This window comes from Dipodomys spectabilis, unplaced genomic scaffold, assembly GCF_019054845.1.
Source record: "Dipodomys spectabilis isolate Male_0828 unplaced genomic scaffold, ASM1905484v1 ptg000002l, whole genome shotgun sequence".
In the NCBI taxonomy this organism is placed as follows: Eukaryota; Metazoa; Chordata; class Mammalia; order Rodentia; family Heteromyidae; genus Dipodomys; species Dipodomys spectabilis.
In genome coordinates this window covers 53,392,128-53,408,569 of record NW_024870679.1, presented here as the reverse complement: position 1 = coordinate 53,408,569, position 16,442 = coordinate 53,392,128, and the positions used below count along the sequence as shown (strand labels likewise).

General features: G+C 48.1%; 1 protein-coding gene across 2 annotated transcripts in view; it reads left to right on the top strand.

Annotated features, from left to right (window-relative positions):
- Positions 1-16,442, top strand: part of Trabd2b (TraB domain containing 2B) — a 216,108-nt gene that overhangs the window by 177,948 nt on the left and 21,718 nt on the right. For both annotated transcript variants that reach the window (XM_042682044.1, XM_042682052.1), the window contains exons 4-5: positions 65-239; positions 14,899-14,989. In XM_042682044.1, coding sequence (XP_042537978.1) covers positions 65-239; positions 14,899-14,989 — 266 coding nt within the window. The remainder of the gene's footprint in view (positions 1-64; positions 240-14,898; positions 14,990-16,442) is intronic.

Genomic DNA, 16,442 nt, shown 5'->3' with positions numbered 1-16,442 from the left:
GCCCCACCCAAGCCCTTCCTGCTTCCATCAAGACCTGAAGATGGCCTCTATCTTGCTATTGCAGCTACCCAACTTTATCAACACCACCCTCCCACCGCACGAACAGGTAACAGCCCAGGAGATTGACAGCTATTTCCGCCAGGAGCTCATCTACAAGAGGAACGAGCGCATGGGGCGGAGGGTCATGGCGCTGCTTCAGGAGAACGAGGACAAGACTTGCTTCTTTGCCTTCGGAGCAGGTTTGGGTCCCTGACTTCTACTTCCTCGTGGCAAAGTCCAGGCCCAGTAAATGGGGCAAGAAAAGTACGTGGCACCCAGCAGCAGTGCTGGGACCCTCTCACTTCTGCTGCTTCCAATCAAGGGGTTTCTCATAACAGTCCCTTTGGTGAAGGGAGAGGCCTTGCCAAGTTTAGAATAATTTCTGTGGTCCCTTCAAGCCCAAAGTGGCCACAGCTGAAGTTGGCTTCAACTGTCCAACAGAGTCAGGGTCAAGGCTGAAGGCTGTGTGACTCAATGGAGAGAGGGGATGGGTTCTGGCAGTCCCCAGAGGTGGGTTGCAGATCCCAACTTATCTGTTACTTTCTCAAAGACTGAGTTCCTGTCAGTGGGAATAGTAGTAATAATTATTTGATGGATTAAAAATGTCTTCCTTGGGCTGGGAAGCTGGCTCAGTGGTAGAGCGCTTGCCTTGCACACATGAGGCCTTGGGTTCGATTCCTCAGCACCACATAAGCAGAAAAAAGCTGGAAGTGGTGCTGTGGCTCAAGTGGTAGAGCGCTAGCCTTGAGCTGAAGAGCTGAGGGACAGCGCCCAGGCCCAGAGTTCAGGCCCCATGAACAACAACAACAACAAAAAAAAGTCTACCTCATAAATAGATACAAAGATTAGTGACAACATTTAACCAGCCACATAAAAGGAGCTCCAAATGGCAGCTATGACCATCGTCATAAGCATCACTATCACAATGTGAGACCATACGTCTAATGTATCGTTCTGGGGTGTCTTGCCTCTTCTTGCAAAGGGGAGTCCCGATGTCAAGTGCAGGGCTCAATGAACAGTTCTCTCTCACCCTTTCTTCCTTTCTCCTTAGCTGTCTCTCTTGGTGACAGCCATGGCTACATCTGAGGACAAGATATTATTTTTGCCTTCTTTAGTTGTCATTCTTTGCTCAGCAGCTTATGACAACAAATATTTACTTTCTGCTTAAATTACTTGCCATTTGAGTTACAGAATTCATCTCTTGTTTCATGAAAAATAAAAGCTTGCAGACCTGTTCACCATGGCCTATACCACGATTATAGCTATTATTCTCATCTTCCCTTTCCTGTCTTATCACCCACCCACTCACCCCCTGTACACAGTCAGTCCGAGTCATATGAGTCTCTGTGGATGTCCTGACTTTGTTCACTGTTTGAACTCTGTGCCTCCATTCCGCTCCAAGTGTGTCAAGGACAAAGACCAGAGATACACCTGTCAGGATCACTCTTGCCCCTTCCACACCCCTAGCTCAGCAAGGTACATGGCAGGGACTCAGACACAAATGTAGGCCCTCTGGTACTGCCTGGTAAGGTCACAGTACTGAGACATAAAGAGTCCTGAGCTCATGTTGGAGCTCTGCCACAGACCTGTGGCCTCTGTCAAGTCTTGTCTCCTCTTGCAGCCTCAATTTGCTCTTCTGACCAGGAGTCAGGGCTCACTTGGGCTATCAAGGGTTCCAGGATCTATGCAAACACAGATATTGGAGAAGAAAGGAGTTCTGTCCAGCTCTAGAGGAACTTCCTGGAGAAGCCAGCAAGACAAGATCATGACTAACTGTATAGAGAGGGCAGCCAATCTCTCAGCACAGGTTACCTGTGGGGGTGGGAGGAGGGAGAAGACATGGGTCAGGATAACTTGGAGAGAAGTGTTCACAAGTACCTCTTCTTTACCACCAGTTGTCCCACACTCCCTCTTCTGGGCTTCAGGATAGTACAGCCTCAGCTGACCTCAGAAGGGTCAGAAGGGGAGCTACTTGAAGTCACTCAGTGCCCCTCACCTCCAGGCCCTTCCCAGTACTGTAGGAGACTAGTGAGGGCTGGCTGCCCCCACCTGAGTAGGTGACCCCTACCCTGTCTAACCCAGGGTTACTCAGGGGCCTAGGAGTCGATAACACCAGCTCTCCTGTAGTTGAGGACACTGAAATTCTGAAGAAGAAAAACACAGTCCTGTGGGCAGCCCTGACACACACAGCAAGTTAAGTCCATGGAGACAAATTTCCACTTGAGTTCCACTTTGAAATTAAAATATCACTTTTTTGAAAAATGATGGTGCTAGAAAAGGATTTCAGAGTACTTACTTGGCAGAATAAAAAGCTAGTAATTGTACTTATATCTGCATTCACCCACCGTGTTGTTTAAGATGAGAAAGAATTGAGAATGCTATTGAATGATGTAAGAATATAGTCAGGTGGTCAAGGCCACTGATACAGGAACAGAAAGGTTTCAAAAAGGCAGGAGAAGGGGAAACAGCATTCAGGAAGAGAGTGTGTCCCTGGGCTCCCCCTCACCTAGAACCAGAAGGAAGGAAAGAGGCAGCTAGCAGCCAGGCTGCTTTGTGGTTGGACAGGTGAACACATCCTTTGGTGATGGCTTCTGAGCAGAGCTTGGCTTTCTCACATGAAGAGTGAAGACATCTGAAGGAACAGGGGACAGCATTTGATATAAATGCAGGAGGGAGAAACATTCGACATAAAGAGATTGTCCATAAACCTGGCCAGGACAGGAAGTTAAGTAGGTTTTAATTCACAGACCAACTGTGATTCATTGGTAGAGGCTGCCTAGAGCATGATGCTGTAAAAGACAGTAAGACCACATCAGTACCCAGTAGAGAAAGAGTCCTAACTGAGCCCTGATATCTGCTAAGGACCAGGTTTCAAGCACAAACCTGCTATACTCTCACTCGCTTTGCTGGGAACAAAGACCCATGACCTTGCCAAGTCACAATTTGTAAGATTTTTTCCCATCTATACCAAACAGCTAAGGTATAAAAATGGATACTATCCTCCAGGTCTGTCTCTCTCTTGATTGTATCCTAGCATCCTGCCCAGTGACCATCCCATTGCATGTCAACTACTACAGGACAGATCCCAGACACCAAAAAAATACCAACACCTAGTAGATGGGCTATAAAGATATGTTGGACCAAACCACAGATAGTCAAGTTCATTCCATTCAGTCATAGGATATCTCCTGGACACCAGGAGAAAATTTTCAGTTTATCCCTAGAGCCAAGAAAATAAATATTGTGGAGACTTTTATTTGTTCAGCCATCTAAGGAATCCTGTAGCTTTGGTTTGGTTTTACAAATAGAATGCATAATGTTGGGACTGGAGGAGTTGGGTTGGAGGCATGGATCAGACTCAGGGGTTGACCAGATAATCTCTCTTTCCATTTATTTCCAACTCTGAGATCCAGTGGTTATCATATGCTCTGTAACCCTAGTATGTCATGCATGGTCTGAATAGAATTTTAATTTCTAGCATTCCCCAATTCTTTGACCCCTCACATTCTATTGTTCCAAAGTTGCCTGGTTCTAATATCCTGACATTCTGACATCATAGCATTCTAACATTCCACCAGAGTTTGCTTCACTCACTCTTGGATTCCTGGGAAGAAGTATAAATCTAAGAGCCTTCCAGGACCTAGACATCCCTTCTTGTTGGGCTCCTTCTACCTGCCCTGCATGAAGCAGAGGTCCTTGCTAGAAACAGGATTGAAATGCTCAAAGGTGGATGTGTGAAGACTAGATGCCTGTTACCCCCAAGTGCCCACATGTTCAACTCATTGAGCTGCAAATCCATAATCAGAACTATAACTGTGGGTCCAGAATATGAGTGGATTAGTGGTAAAGACCAGAACTTAAGAGAAGGAATAAGCGTAAGCCCATCATTCTAAACACCACTAATGTTTTCTTCTCTTTAAATAAGAACAACAGTGACTAGATAATGGTAAAGTATTTGCCTAGCATGTAGGCTGTAGGTTCAATCTTCAGCTAAGATAGGTAGGTAAGTAGATAGATAGATGATAGATGGATAGATAGATAGATAGAAAGAAAGAAAGAAAATGTATACATACATTTGCATACATTCAACAACAGCAGTTGCTCCCTGGAGGTGGTATTCTGTCCTACTTGAAGAATTCCATATTCATCAGCTCACATAACCCCCATCCTCAGGTCCCCTGGAGGAACATATTTGATGGACAAGTATATGGAGATGCAAACAGAAGTCAGAGGGCCTTAGCCTGCAGTGAGATGACAGTAATACTCTCTGCCACTTGTTCTGACAGCAGCCTCCCTAAAAAACACCATCTAGCTGCTACGTGGGGCCTCTTAATCTACTGAGAATTCCCATCCCCTCCTCTGTAGTATCCCAGACTTCCCCCTCAAAGCTCTGCTCACCCTGAGCATAATGTCATCTGCATCCATCCAAGCTGTTCCTGAGTACTGAGAAGGTGCTTATTACCCAATTGTTACATAAATGCATTCATGTATTGACCCTAGACTCCAAGGAGACGTTCCCTGTGCTCCTGTATTATCCCGCAGCAAAACCTAGCCTGGAACCCACACCTGCTGCTTCTGTGGTAAGAACCTAATTACCATAAGAACATCATGTCTGCCCTTTAGATTGACAAATAAAAAGAGAATCCATGAAAATCAGAGTCCCGGGTCCTGTTGAGTCAACTGTGCCAGTGGAGGCTAGAGAAAGAAGGCTGAGTGCTAAGAAAGAGGAGTTTTAGGGAGAGGAGGCAACCAGATAGGAAGAGAATGAGCAAGCAGGAAAGAAAGAAGACAAGGACAGCATTAAGACAAGGACAAGATGGCAGAAGAAAAAGAGAGAGAGAAAAGTCCTGCTGTTAGAAATGTCTGACTTTCTGGGATCCTCCGTAAGGCCTTCTAAGAGCCTTCCCTTCTCTCCATCTGCACAGGAGCTTAGACGAGGTGAGATGAGGTCCCCTCCAGTCCCAGCATTCAGTTTCCTGCTTGCTGGCAGAGGTTTGAGTGATTGGTAGTGAGTCAAAGAAGAGAGAATTAGTTGCAAAGTCCTTCATGTAGGTCCAGTGGCCTTCTAGTTCATCTCATCATCCCCATAGTCCTTAGGACCAGACCCACCTCTACCCATCCCCACCCAGCTTGTTTCTCTACTGAATGACATCAGAAATGGGAGCCCTTCAGAGCTCGTGGCTTGTCTCAGAAGGGCAGCTGTTTCCCACACAGAGTCTTTGAAACCCAACTGCTTTCTCCACTCCTGGGCAGCTCTCACGTCTGCCACTCTTCCCAAGTTGGGGCGTGGGGCTGAAACCTCAGGAAGTGTTTCAAAATTTCCAAAGACAGTGCTAAAGAGGTTTTGTTGTCCCACCACATTTGCGTCTGGCGGTTGGCATGTCTGCTATGGGCTGTGATCCTTGGCTAGAGCCGCTGTTCCTATTTCAGCCCATAGCATCCTGCCAACCAGAGGAACATCTCCTGGCTTGTTCCTGGCTGTCCCTCTCAGGAACAGAGAGAGTCAAGAGGAACAGAGTTCACATGTCCCCAGCTGTACCTCCAGAGCCACATTGCATGAAGTGGGAGATTTGTGACTGCTCTGGACTTGGTGCTCTGGCAGGACAGTGCAGAGAAAGCAAAAGAAAGGAAAGAAGGGTCATAGATCAAGGCACAGGCTTCAAAGCCAGTTGGAAAAAGCTAGAAACCCAGGCTTCTACTTGGTGAGAAACAGCTATGGGCAGATCCGTCGCTTTGCTTTTCCCAGCCCTCTGGAACAGGCCAGAGAGTTTGTGGGCCGCACTTGGATGGCTCAGTGCCTAGCACAGCACAGTTGCTCCATCAACATCACTTCTTGTGGCCACTGTTATCTCAAAGAGTTCCAGAGCTACTACAGCGGAAAGAGGAAGGCTACCTGCACGGACAGGGCAGAAGTACCTTGTGTCTTTGCCAGGAAGTCTCAAAAGCTATGTTTAGCTCTGAGTGACAGTTCTTACTCAGTCAATGGACAACAAGGAGCCCAGATATTACAACTGAGGGTTCACTTCAGTAAAGGAGCCTCTGGATGACATGATAAATGATTATTATGACCATAGAGATCCCTGGATGGGCAATGGCACTCTGAATCTATGGAATCCATTATTAGCTCTGTTCTGTGCTGACCTGGACAGTCATGACCTGATCCACCCAGGAGGAAAGGGAGACATACAGTAGGTGCCTATAAAGGCTTATAAAGAAAGTCTTACCTAACCTTCAGGGAATGTACTGACTGGCCAAAACCTGCTCAGGACCCCTCACCCTGGGGCACAGGAGAAAGTCTTCCTCCTGTATCTGAGCTGACATAGAAGATTCAAACCTTGAGGGTTTTGAAAAGATCCCAGAAGGATGGCTTAATGGGGGTAGGGCTCTTTCTAAATTAAAATCCATACCTAGGGGAGATCCTAAAGAGATCACCCAGCTTGGACAGCCATCAGATATGTGGCAGAGAGGATCCTGCCCCTGAGAGGCTCCTTCTGCAGAGGTAGGCCTCCCCATACCCACCACTGTGGCCTCTCCAGCCATCTCCACAAGGGCCCCACCACAGACCCACCCTATTCTGTGGCTGGACTGAGGCTCAGCTCTACCTGCTCTACCTATGTGATGTGAGGCAAGTTCGGTAAGTTCAGCAGCACCATGGGGAAGCTAGATGAGAAGGAATCAAAGCATTTGACATATTCTGGGTCCAGCGCAACGGTAGACACTATCACTGTTCTAGTATTCTTTGCAGCCCTGTGACATCCCAGGGCTGGTTCATCTCCGTGGTCCTGCATTCCAGCAGCCTCCAACAGGAGCTGGAAGTAAAGACTAGATCTCTGGGGTTCTACCCACCACCACCACCACCCTGTGCAGGCCAACAAGCACTTTTCTGACTAACCTTCCTCCAAGAACTGAGCACCCTCTCCTTCACAAATGGACATTTCCTGGGAGTAGGTTCTCTGATCCCAGCTGAAACCCGATCCCATTCACCCTGTCCTGCAACTATCAGGATCCCATGGCTTCTCTTCCCGCCCCCTCAGCCCCAAACCCAACCGCCATAGTAGCCTACCTCAAATACCACCTATATTCCCACTGCAGAACTGCCGATAGTAACAGCACACAGCACCCCCATCTCCTCAGTTCCCCTGCATTCCCTCTGTGCCCCTGCATTCCTTCTTGGTATCCTTCCTTTTGCTTCCCCTTTAGCCTGCAATCCCTGCCACACCTTCATGACAATATGACTCATACTGTCCTGTGAACGTTTGCTCACCCATCCCCCTAACACACACACACACACACACACACACACACACACACACACACACATGCACTGTGACACCATCCAGGGTGGAAACTTCATGCTTCACTCAGCTCACTCACTCGGCTAGTACAAAAGAGGTGTCATCTGAACTGAGAAAGCCAAGCCTTGCCCTAGATAAATGCAGAACAGGAGAGCAGGCTCGGGTCTGCCAGTCCCTTTTAGAAGGCTGGTGTCCCCAATTGTCCATCTCTACCCTGGCCCACTAGTCCAACCCTCCTGTCACACTTCCTCAGGAAAACAAACACCCGCTGTAGCTTGATATCCGGCTGGGGGCCCTGGCAATGAAGTTTGCATTTGAAAGTTTCCCTTGCATTAATTTCAGACGGAACATAAATACGGGCTTGGGATGCCTCTTCCAGAAGGAGAAAACTGGAAACCCGTGTACTCACTGGAGAGAAAACATGTGTGCTGGCCAAGGGGCGCACAACTTACTCTGGAGCCTGTGTGGGAACATCTGGTTCTCCCCTCTCCTCCTCTGGTTCAGCCCAGCCCCCCACTGTGGTCCTAAAATTGCCCTGTTAATTGGTGTATTATTCTTTCTAAGCACACTTTTCTCTCCAATCTGCTGAACCTTGGAAGGTGCACGTTTCTGACTATTTCCTGCCCCCAAAAGTGAACTCAGGATCTCTTGCAGCTGCCAGTACTGAAGAGTAAGTGTACTGGAATGTTCAGTGAATGGAGACATCCCTGGGTTGAAATCTAAGTCTTGCTTCTTGCCAGATGTGTGACCTTGAGCAAATCTTGGCTCCTCACTGAGCCTTGGTTTTCTCATCTGCAAAGTAGGGGCATTTCCAACGGTGCTGTGAAGATTAAGTGAAGTTCACTGACTGAGTATATTTAGGTCATATGACAGTACCACCCAGGAGACATATAGTACAACCCTGTCTGGTCTGAGACACCACAAAGGGAAGGAAACTACTTAAGGCCAGTTTTCCATTCTGGCTCTGTTCTTCTCTGCCTTCCCATGGCAGAAGGTTGAGTGGGAGTTCCTGGCTATACACTCTGCTCCTTGGGCCTAGTACCCTGGCACAGGATTGCTTGCACTCAGAAGAAAAAAAAAAGGCTTCTTCTCTGCTCTGAAACATTACAGGGGCAGCGCCCACTCCACTGGGAGGCTTTTCCTTTCCCTGTTCATATATAATTGGCATGCATGTGCATCCTCCAGCACTGGCACTTGACCTCAAGGCCTCGAGTTCTCACTTGGCTTTTTTGCTCAAGGTTGGTGCTGTACCACATGAACCACATTTCTAATTCCAGGTTTTTGCTGGTTGACTAGACATCTCTAATTCCAGGTTTTTGCTGGTTGACTAGAGATAAGAATCTCACAGACTTTTTTTGCAGGGGTTAGTTTCAAACCATAATTCTCAGATTCAAGGAATGAGCCACTGACACCCAGCTCTACAACTGTCCTTTCATTGGGAACCTGCCTGGTCTCAAGGGAAACAAGCACAAACCCAGCCTCACCATTTTGAAGCCCTGTAATTCTCTTCCAGGCCCTTGTTCTTCCTTGAGCCATCTGTCATCCCCGGCCCCCCCCCCCGCCCACCCCCCCCCACCCCCCACCCCCGCCTCATCCCCACACACACACCTGAATGATGTCACCCATCCTGGGAGTCCTGCCATAGGCCCCTCCTCCAAGGAGCCTTCCCTGACATCCTCAGTGAAGCAGTTTCTCCTTCACTTCTGGATTCTCTTCTTCTTCCTCCTTGTCCCTCTGTCCATCTCCACCTGTGACTTCACAATTTCTTTTTTTAACATATTTTTAATTGTAAAAATAGTGTACAGAGGGCTTACAGTTACATGAGTAAGGTAATGAGTACATTTCCTACGGAGCGTTGTTACCTCCTCCTTCGTTTATTCCCTACCATCCCTTCCCTCTCCACCTCTCCAATTCCTCTCTCCCTACCCCAAGTTGTAAAGTTTATTTTCAACATAGTGTCTTGTACATCTCATTGTTACAATGGGTCAACCTGTATCCTTATTTCAACATTTTATTATTTCCTTTCCCCTCCCCAAATTAGAAAAATGTATATACAAGATGCAGGGCACCAACATCAAATACAGTGAAAACAGAGGTTATACCGTGGGGGTAGAACACACAAAAGAAACAAAAAAAATCACATAGTACATTTTAAATACATTAAAAACAATAGCAAGAAAGAAAAAAACATTTGTGTCCCTATGTTGGAGTTTATTTCACTTAACATCATTTATATGGTCATGTGTACATAGCTTTTGACCTTTTCTGCTTGTCCTAGCTTATACTAGTTAGTGCAAATAAGGGAAACCATGGGACCTATGTTTCTTTGGGCCTGGCTTACTTCACTTAATATAATTTTTTCCAAGTCTTTCCATTTCCTAACAAATGGGCCGATGTCATTCTTTCTGATGGAGGCATAGAACTCCATTGTGTGCCAGGCACCGGTGGCTCACGCCTGTAATCCTAGCTACTCAGGAGGCTGAGATCTGAGGATTGCAATCAAAGCCAGCCAGGGCAGAAAAGTACATGAAACTCTTATCTCCAATAAACCACCAGAAAACCGGAAGTGGCGCTGTAGCTCAAATGGTAGAGCACTAGCCTTGAGCTGAAGAGCTGAGGGACAGCGCTGAAGCCTAGAGTTCAAGCCCCACGACCGACAAAAAAAAAAAAAGAATTCCATTTTGTGTGTGTGTGTGTGTGTGTGTGTGTGTGTGTGTGTGTGTGTGTGTGTGTGTGTGTGACATTTTCTTGACCCATCCATCTACTGAGAGACATCTGGGTTGGTTCCATATCTTAGCTATAGCAAATAATGCTGTGATAAACACAGTTGTGCTGGTAGCTTTAGTATAGCCTTGTTTATGATCTGTTGGGTAAATGCCCACAAGTGGGATTGCTGGGTCATAGGGGAGAACTCTATGTGGAGTCTTTTGAGGAACCTCCATACTGCTTTCTAAAGTGGTTGAACAAGTTTACACTCCCACCAACAATGCAGGTAAGGTTCCCTTTTGGCTACATCTCCCCTGGCATTATTTAAATGTTATTAGATTCCTTGATTATAGCCATTCTAACTGGGGTGAGGTAGAATCTCAATGTTGTTTTGATTTGCATTTCTCTTACGGCTAGAGAACTTGAGCATTTCTTCATGTGTCTCTTGGCCATTCATATTTCTTCTTCAGAGAAGGTTTTCTTCATTGACTTCACATTTTCTTGTCCTGTCTTCATCTTTCTCTTTTTCTGTCTGTCTTGGTATCTCTCCTTTTACTTTTCTGCCTACCATTATCTTACTGCCTGTCTCTCACCTCTGTCTTGTTTGTTCTTCTGCTTCCCAGGTCCTTCCCCAGGGGCTCTCTTCCTCTTCTGTGAACCTTCTCTAACTGCTGCTCTCTTCTCCCTTTCTGTCCTGATATCTGGGAGTGTCCCCCCAACTTCCTCCCACCCTCATGACCCTCCCTCTCTTTCCTTCTCCATTCTTCCTCGAGGCTTCAGCAGATGAGATGGAACATGTCTTCCTGCAAAGAGCTGGCTCGGGAACAGCTGGAAGCTAGGATTGGAGGGAGCCTCTGAGCAGTGGCCAGGAGACCCAGGGAGCCTGGGCAAGCCTGACAGGCTGAGCCCCAACACTGTGGGGCCCCTTTGGAAACTTTCCACCACCTTCCCTGCAGGTTCCAGGAAGGGAGTGGTACCTTTTTCAGGATTTCTGACCGTGAAGGCAAGCCCACGCTCTGTCTGTGAGCCCCTAGGGAAAGCATGTGCAGGACCATGTCTCAAGCCAGCACAAGGGCCAAGCTCCTGCAATTGAGAAAACCTGGGGGTATATCACCAAGGGGCATAGCTGGGCTAAGGGGGAGGGGGGACTAGAGAATGGTAACTCAGGCCTCCTAGGGTTAGGATGAGATCATGGAAAGTATGTGGAGTAATAGGCTTTGTCACTCATTCATTCAACAAACATTCATGGAGCCACCATGGTGCGCCAAACGAGTTTAGCTCTGGGGACAAAGATGAATCAGCCATGGCTCTGTCCCTGTAAGGCTCCTCCCTCAGGTGGCTTTATTGGTAGCAGGATCCAGCAGAGTCCGTTCTGGGATGTGGGCAGCTCAGTTTAGCTGTGGTAAGGAGAAGGAAGTAGAAAACAGGATGGTTTCTGCTGTCTGGCAGCAAGTAGGTATGGGTGGGAAATCAGCCATGTTTAGGATATGACATCCATGTCTCTGATGACTGTGGGAAGATGAGGAGGAAGAAGACTCTGTCCAGGCCAGTATGACCTGGATAGCAGTACCCACTGAAGCTAAAGGACCAGCGTGGAGAGACAGCATACAGAGCTTGTGTTGTGGGATATTGGGTGAAGCTGTGCAGGCAATTGGGCAAATGTGTCTAGGCTACAGTGGCAGTTCCAGAGATGTCAGTGTGTGTGGTCATTGGCCCACCAGAGTAAATGCTGTGTGCCTGGAGTAGGAGCAGAGTGAAAAGGAAAGAGGCCAAGGATAGATTCCCAAGGATTCCCATGTATATTGGGAAGGAGAAAGGAGCCTACTAGGTGTACAGCTGGAGTAGTGTGGGCTTGTGAAAAGCTACAGGGCAGAATGGGTATGGGTACACGGAGTTTCAGGTCTCACCAGCCCTGCCATGGATCTTGTGAGACCAGGCCCCAGAAATAGCAGGTGGTGGGAACACAGGCTGGGCAGCACCTCCTATGGTTGTGCAGGGAGCAGGGGATCCCAGATGGGGACACCATTCTCCCCTACCAGAAGGGAAGATGAAAGGAAGAAGGGTGATGAATCTCAGTGGAAGTAAGAATGTGAATTTAAAAGGACTGTCTCTGATTCCTTCCAGTTTCTCCAAGCATCTCTAGTCTTGTTCAGAGTCCTAGTGGAGATCTGGAGCTCTTGAGTTTGAGGGAATGGATGGAATCACCAAACAGACATAGGAGACTCTGCCACTTGGCACTCAGGATCCAGTTGTTTCCCATGAGGCCCACACCATCAGAGTCACGTGGGGTTGTGCCCCACACTGGGACTCTCTGTATGTCTTTGTCAGCCCAGACTCATGGCTTCAGTGGGTATTTGCTGCTGTTCTCATGTAGTCCACTATTTTCTGCTTTTGCTGCAGCTCTCCAGATACTGGATAGATGTAAGGACCATAGTTGGGCCATGAGGGCCTCATTTTTAAACCTAAGTCTCCCTGCAGAAAGAAGATTATTTACTGTGGGGCCAGGAGTAGAGCCCAGGTCCTGCTGGCAGAGAGTCTTGATGCACGAGTGCTAGAGTCTACCAATCCTTGCTTTCTTTCAGCTCAGTAGTACTAGGGGCCAATCAAGAGTGGGGATGACTCCAACCCATCTAAGGACTATCTTTAGCTTATCACTCAGGATGGATGCTGGGTTCTCCAAAGGACCTTTGATCTTTCCTTCTCATTTGGTTTTGCAGCTATCCAAGAAACTGGCCAAAAGATTTTTGGGCTGTTTGCCATATTGGAAAATGGACACTGGTGGCAGAAAAGCCACTGACTAGCCTGGCAAATGAAGTCTTATATCCTCCGCAGCAGATCAGGGCCAGAAATCTGGTTGGCTGTGTTCATGCCTGTACAGTACTTCTCTTTTGCAACCAGCTTCCCATGCATGCCCAGTCCCTTACTAGAACATACTGTTTTCTCTTATATGGGGTACCTTTAGGGCCTACCCTTCCATCCTTCACCAAGCTAACCTCCTCCTGGAAGTCTGTCATATCCCAGACTGACTTGGCTTCCTGGGGTGCCAGCATAATCCCCTGCATCAACATAGTGCTTGGATCCCAAAAATGAGAGTCTGGAGACTGAGAAGGCTGGAACAGGCTTCTGCCTGTTCACCACTGTGCAGTATAACATGCAGCCAGTCAGCACTGGCTAAATCAATGGCATAAGTGAATAGGTAGGGAAAGGTAGGGAGGGAAATGCAGTTTTCCATAAGGATCTTGAGTCAAAGAACAAGTGCCCCTATCAACAGAGCTAGAGGAGCACATTGATGTCCCCCAACCCTCACCCCACCCCCACTCTCTGCATGGAAGGTACTGGGTATAACCATACTCTCAGAGTAGCAAATGCCAGCAGACCAGAAGCCCTCTGGCATTCTTTGTGATCCCCAGATGAACTACAGAGACTGTGTCAAGCCAGCCAGATGGCCATGGGTGGGCTGGGGTTGCTGTATGGTCTGGCAGGCCAGAACACTGAGTGTGGGCCTCTCTGCTCCAGCCCCTGTGTGAGCTCAGCCAGGCTGCCTCTGTGCCGGGAGCCTGCCAGCTTGTCCTCTCTCTGTTTTCCTCTGCCTCCCTGGGGCTGTCAGCAAGCTGACCCTCCCGATCTCACCTGTCACCACCTATCACAGGCAATCAGAGTCACCGAGCACTGACCTCCCTTCCTCCAGGTTCTGGGACAAAGGGTAAACAAGAGGAGAGGGTGTTACCTAGGCAAGTGGGGTCCCCAGGCAGACTCACAATGGGAAGGGCTCCAGAGCCTAGGCAAGTACCCAAACAACTCCACTCAGCTCATATTGAATGGGTGGTGAGACTGAATCTAAGAGGCAGGGAGTCGGTCCCAGAGCGCTGATTCCAGCAACACCTGTGCCCATAATCACTTGGCTTTCTGAAGATTCTTTTTAACCAGAGCCTGGAGAAGAATTCCTTGAGTTCTCAGAGTTCAGATTTCATGCCTGTATCTTGATGGAAAAAGGCCATTTTAATCTCTTCTTGAGTTTTGGACTAAATTGACCATTCCTATGTTCATATTGCCTAGCATGGAGCTGACCACAAAGCAGTGACTGAGTGAATGAATAGAGGGAGCAGTGGAGACCAGTCCCCTCTCCACATCTTAGTGGGTCATTCTGTTGGTGCCTCCTCTCGGCCTCTGTCAGTGTCAACTCTACCCCACATTCAGTAGGATTTTCTTGGTCTTATACTTCAGTGCATGCTCAGTGGCTGTCACAGGACCAGAACTATCACATGTGTTCTATAAGTGTTGAATGGATGATGAAGAAATGAATCCATGAATGCTTGGATCTAGCCAACACATGCAGGGCTTGTGCAAGGCTCTGGCGACATGATCTTTGCCCTCTGGAGGCCCATTGAGGAGACACATAGAAGCCCACTTGCATGCTGAGGAAGAAAAGCATAAATTGCTGATAGTAAGATGAGCCCTATTCCTGCTGAGGCCGAAGAGTTTCTCAAAACTGAGCCTTGTATAACTGCCAGATGCAATTCAGGGCTCCATAGGGCAATAGGAAAACATTTGGGAGCCCTTACCACGTGTTAGCCACTGTTCTCTGTGATTCTCATAACAACCATGTAGATGGTGATTATAATCATTCCCACTTTACAGATGAGGGAACTGAGCCACTGGGAGGTACCACTTGTGAGCAGAAAAGCCAGGATCAAGCTAGGACTATGTCTTACCCTCTGAGCCATGCTGCTTTAGAGTATGAGGCCTTCCATTGGTATAGCTTGCTTGCCCAGACACAAGCCAAGGGATGGCCTGAGGAACTCTCCACTGGGTGGTAACCTGGCATGTTGCTGAGATGGCTTTGTGTCTTACATTCCAGGTCACTTTCTTGGAAACAACACAGTTATTGATGTCCTTCGGCAGGCAGGGCTAGAAGTGGACCACACACCTGCCGGGCAAGCCATCCACAGGTAAGCAACAGAGCCTCTGGGGGCATCTTGGGTCTAGCTGGCCTGCTTCTGACCATGTATGGGCCATGCCTGACCATATCTTATGTAGCCAACCCTCCCTGCTGTCCTTCTGGGTGGCATTGTGAAGTCTGTGATGAGACAGGACCTCCTGGCTTAGCCAGGTACCTACAACTGGAGGGAACAAGAGGTGGAAGAGCAGGAAGGGGACTGGTATGCAATTGTGATGGGCCAATGTCATGGCCAGCTAGATGGGGCAGTAGGAATGGGAGGAGTATTAGGACTTGTTAGAAGCTTGAGACTATTTTATTGAGTAGGAAGTATAAATGACATGAACACATGAGAAATGACCAGGCCCTGAATCTAAATGACACCAGGAGAAGATAAACTGTGGTCTGGCCTCATCCCTGTGTCCATCACACTGTCTGGTAGCACTGCTTCCCCCATCCACTCCTTTCTGCCTATATCTGCTCCATTGCTGCCTCTGATTGTGCCCCTCACCCCCTGACTTTCCTGCCAGGGCACACCCACTCTGCTCACAAAAACACAACCCCTAGCCCCTCTTTTTTTTTGTCAATCATGAGGCTTGAACTCGGGCCTAAGCTCTTTTACTCAAGGATAGCACTCTATCACTTTGAGCCACAGTGCCAGTCCCAGTTTTCTGGTGGTTAATTGGAGATAGGAGTCTCATGGACTTTCTTAGACTAGCTTTGAACCACAATCCTCAGCTCTCAGCCTCCTGAGTAGCTGGGATTACAGGTGTGGGTCACTAGCACCCAGCTCTCTATCCCCTCTTCCTTTGGTACTTCCCCCCACCCTTGACCCCCTTACCCATACTTAGTCTGGAAGCTTCCCAAGGGCAAGAACCAATTGGTTCACACCATCCCCATCAGCACCAGGCAAGAGACAGGACCTTCAGACTCAGGAATTCAGTGCAGCCCATGCTGAAGCCTTTTATGCTGGACACTTCTTTATTAACCCACAAAGATGGTCCCACATGAGCTGGGCACCAGTGGCTCATGCCTGTATTTAGATACTCAGGAGACTGGGATCTGAGGATTGCAGCTCAAAGCTAGCCCAGGCAGGAAAGTCTGTGAGACCCTTCTTTCCAATTAATCACCAAAAAACCACAGTGGAGCTGTATCTCTAGTGGTAGAGCACCAACCATCACTAAAGAAGCTAAGAGACAGTGCCCAGACAGGGCCCCCAGGCTCTAAGTTCAAGCCCCAAAACTGGCACGTGTGCGCACGCACGCACATCCATACACACACACACACACACACACACACACACACACAGAGTCTCATCAGAATTTCAGCCAATCTTGAGGTTATAAGTCCCAAAGTGTGAATGGAGCTTGATTAATTATAGCCAATAACCATTAGCTGCTGACTCTGTGCTGGACACTAAGCACTACCAAGTCTCAAACAATTTGGCAAGGCAGGAACTGTGAGTA